Genomic DNA, 3,135 nt, shown 5'->3' with positions numbered 1-3,135 from the left:
AACTATCTATTTAATGTTATTGCTAGTGTTTTTTGCTTTTATCTGTGTTTATTTTACATATTTGTGGCTTGATCACCCATTTATATGCTTTGTTAGGTTTTAAGTATTGGAAAATGCTTAAAGTTCTTAAAACTTGGTAGAGCAACTAGAAGTCTGCATTTCTAGGAATAGTGTGCAGTAATCTAGTAAATGTTGCATCTTGTGCGTAGTGCAGGCCGCTTAGAATGAGTTTGTTGAGGAATCAAGAACAAAACTAAGAGGGTTAGGCTCTTTCATGTGAGGAATTACAGTTTGATTAATTTGACGGTGCAAGAACATTAGAGTAATATTGAATAGAAAAAAACCTATTTAGTTACAGCAAGAGAAAGTTCAGTAGAATACTCCCCGATGTTTTTATCTTTATATTTGTTCTGTTTGACAGTTTTGCATTTGTTTTGTTATGTGTTTAAGTCTAGAAAAATTAATTAAGTAATTTGAAACATGAATGAGTTTCTCTACTTTATTTTATTGAAATTGAAAATGCTTACAAACTGAATATACAATACCTAAGTATAACAAATTCCCTGTGGACACGATACTCGAACTTACCCTTTTAATTACTACTTGTGCAAATTGGTATACTTGTCCATTAAGCCAACAAGTTTTTGGCGTTGTTGCCAGAGAATTTCTTTTTACTTGGATTGCATATTGTAGTTTGGAAACATTTATTCTTTATTCATTGATTATTTTTCTTGTCAACTATTTTCAATTTGATTTAATCTCTTGTCTTGGTTAATTGCTCTGTAGTAGCTTGCTTCTTGTATGCGAGGTAAAACTTCAGCAGGGGACTTAGCTCCATTGGACTTGGAGATTGAAGTTACTTGTAGAAGAAACAAAGCAGCAAAGAAAAGGAGAGAGCTATAGGACAGGACAGCTAACCTCAGTAGCGAGAGAATTCTATCATCTGAATCTTCTTCATCATTCCCTACTGAGTTGAGAGAAACCAATGTTGGTGCATCTGAAGCAAACATAATGGCAGAGGATCAACCACAAAGGGTGACTCTTGAAGATTATTCCAGCTCTACTATGCCACAGTTTTTCACTAATATAGTGCTGCCAGAAGTTCAAGTGACAAATATTTCATACCCGGATTCCTTGATTCAGCTCATTCAAGGAAATCTCTTTCATGGTTTGCCAATTGAAGACCTCTATGCTCACCTATCCACATACATTGAGATATGCAACACTGTCAATATAGCAAGAGTTCTTGAAGATGCTATCAGACTAAATCTATTCTCATTTTCTCTAGCTGATGAAGCCAATAGGTGGCTGCAGACATTTAAAGGAAATAGTTTGAAGACTTAGGAAGAGGTGGTTGAGAAGTTCTTGAAGAAAAATTTTCTTGAGTCGAAGAAAGCCGAAGGAAAGGCAGCAATTTCCTCATTTCATCAATTCCCTAATGAATCCTTGAGTGAAGCCTTGGAGCGCTTCCATGGTTTGCTTCGGAAGACTCCAACTCATGGATTCACTGAGCCTATTCAGCTTAACATATTCATTGATGGTATGCGACTCCAATCTAAGCAGTCGTTAGATGCTTCAGCTGGAAGGAAGATAAAATTGAAGACTCCTGAGGAAGCAATGGAACTGATTGAGAACATGGAAGCCAGTGACCATGCTATCTTGCGTGATAGAACGCACATTCCCACAAAAAGAAGTTTATTAGAGCTCAGCTCACAGGATGCTTTGCTGGCGCAGAATAAGCTGTTAGCTAAATAGCTCAAATCACTCACAGAGACTTTAAGCAAATTGCCAACACGGTTGCAAGCAGCTCAACCTACTCATTCACCAGTAATGCAACTTGGAGGTTGCAATATATGTGGGGGAGCTCATGAATCTAGTGGTTGTATGACTCGAGATTATGGATCCAAAGAAGTTAATTATATGGCAAATTAGAATAGGCAGGGATTTCATCTAGGTGGTTTTGTAGGATATCAACATGGAGGAAACTTTCTCATAACCAAGGTCAAGGCTGGAGGTCACATCCTGGAAATCAGTTCAACAAAGACCAAGGAGATCTTTTTAATCGACCTTCCAACCAAGGGCCTAATCTGTACGAGCAGACCACCAAATTAGAAGATACACTGACTCAATTTATGCAGGTCTCGATGTCCAATCGTAAGAGCACAGAGTCAGCAATCAAGAATTTGGAAATTCAAGTGGGACAGCTGGCTAAACAATTAGCAGAAAATTCCTCAGGAAGTTTTGGAGCAAATACTGAGAAAAATCCAAAGAAGGAGTGTAAAGTTGTAATCACTAAAAGTAATGAAGGAGAGCTAGGAGCATAGGAAAAACAAGAGGGAGAAGGAGAGCAAATGAGAGAAAAAGAAATAATTGACAATGGGGAAGCAAAAAATGAAGAAACAAATAAAAAAAAAAGAGAAATTGAAGGAGTGGAGAAAAGAGAGAATGGAGAAAAGAGGACCAAAATTGAGTTGGTCAGAGAAAGAAAGAGAGAGATAGTTCCCAACTCGGGTAAAGAGGCCCCATACCCTTTGGTACCATCTAAGAAGGACAAGGAGCGATACTTTGCTCGCTTCCTTGATATTTTCAAGAAGTTGGAGATCACAATTCCCTTTGGAGAAGCCTTGCAGAAAATGCCACTTTATACTTAGTTCTTGAAAGATCTCTTGACGAAAAAGGGAAAATATATAAACAATGAAAGTATAGTGGTGGAAGGGAATTGCAGTGTTGTTATTCAAAGAATCGTACCTCCAAAGTTCAAGGATCCAGGAAGTGTGACTATTCCATGTTCAATAGGGGATGTGCCAGTGGGGAAAGCACTGATTGATTTGGGAGCTAGCATTAACTTGATGTCACTCTCTATGTGCAGAAGAATTGGAAATTTGGAGATTGCACCCACAAGAATGACACTTCAGCTTGCTGACCGCTCAATCACTCGACCTTATGGCGTGGTGGAGGATGTGTTAATCAAGGTCCGCCAATTCACATTTCCTATAGATTTTGTCATAATGGACATTGAAGAAGATGCATACATTCCATTGATTTTAGGTCGTCCCTTCATGTTGACAGCCAAGTGCGTAGTTGATATGGGCAATGGTAACTTGGAAATGAGTGTTGATGATCAGAAGGTTACCT

General features: G+C 38.2%; 1 protein-coding gene across 1 annotated transcript; it reads left to right on the top strand.

The window, feature by feature from the left end:
* The first annotated feature begins 1,011 nt into the window (after positions 1–1,011).
* LOC106794333 (uncharacterized) lies at positions 1,012–1,755 on the top strand. Its single transcript, XM_014761577.1, has 2 exons — positions 1,012–1,330; positions 1,457–1,755. The coding sequence occupies exons 1-2, from the start codon at positions 1,012–1,014 to the stop codon at positions 1,753–1,755; spliced, it is 618 nt and encodes a 205-aa protein (XP_014617063.1).
* The last annotated feature ends 1,380 nt before the right edge of the window (positions 1,756–3,135 follow it).

Source organism: Glycine max, chromosome 9 (genome assembly GCF_000004515.6).
Source record: "Glycine max cultivar Williams 82 chromosome 9, Glycine_max_v4.0, whole genome shotgun sequence".
Classification (NCBI taxonomy): Eukaryota; Viridiplantae; Streptophyta; class Magnoliopsida; order Fabales; family Fabaceae; genus Glycine; species Glycine max.
This window is presented reverse-complemented; position numbering and strand designations above follow the sequence as displayed.

What these genes read in the sequence shown, in the direction of transcription:
- LOC106794333 (XM_014761577.1), top strand. Translation starts at nt 1,012, where the DNA reads ATGGCAGAGGATCAACCACAAAGGGTGACTCTTGAAGATTATTCCAGC. An exon ending in GCAGACATTTAAAGGAAATA is followed by an intron (nt 1,331 to 1,456) that starts GTTTGAAGACTT and finishes CCTTGAGTGAAG; the next exon opens with CCTTGGAGCGCTTCCATGGT.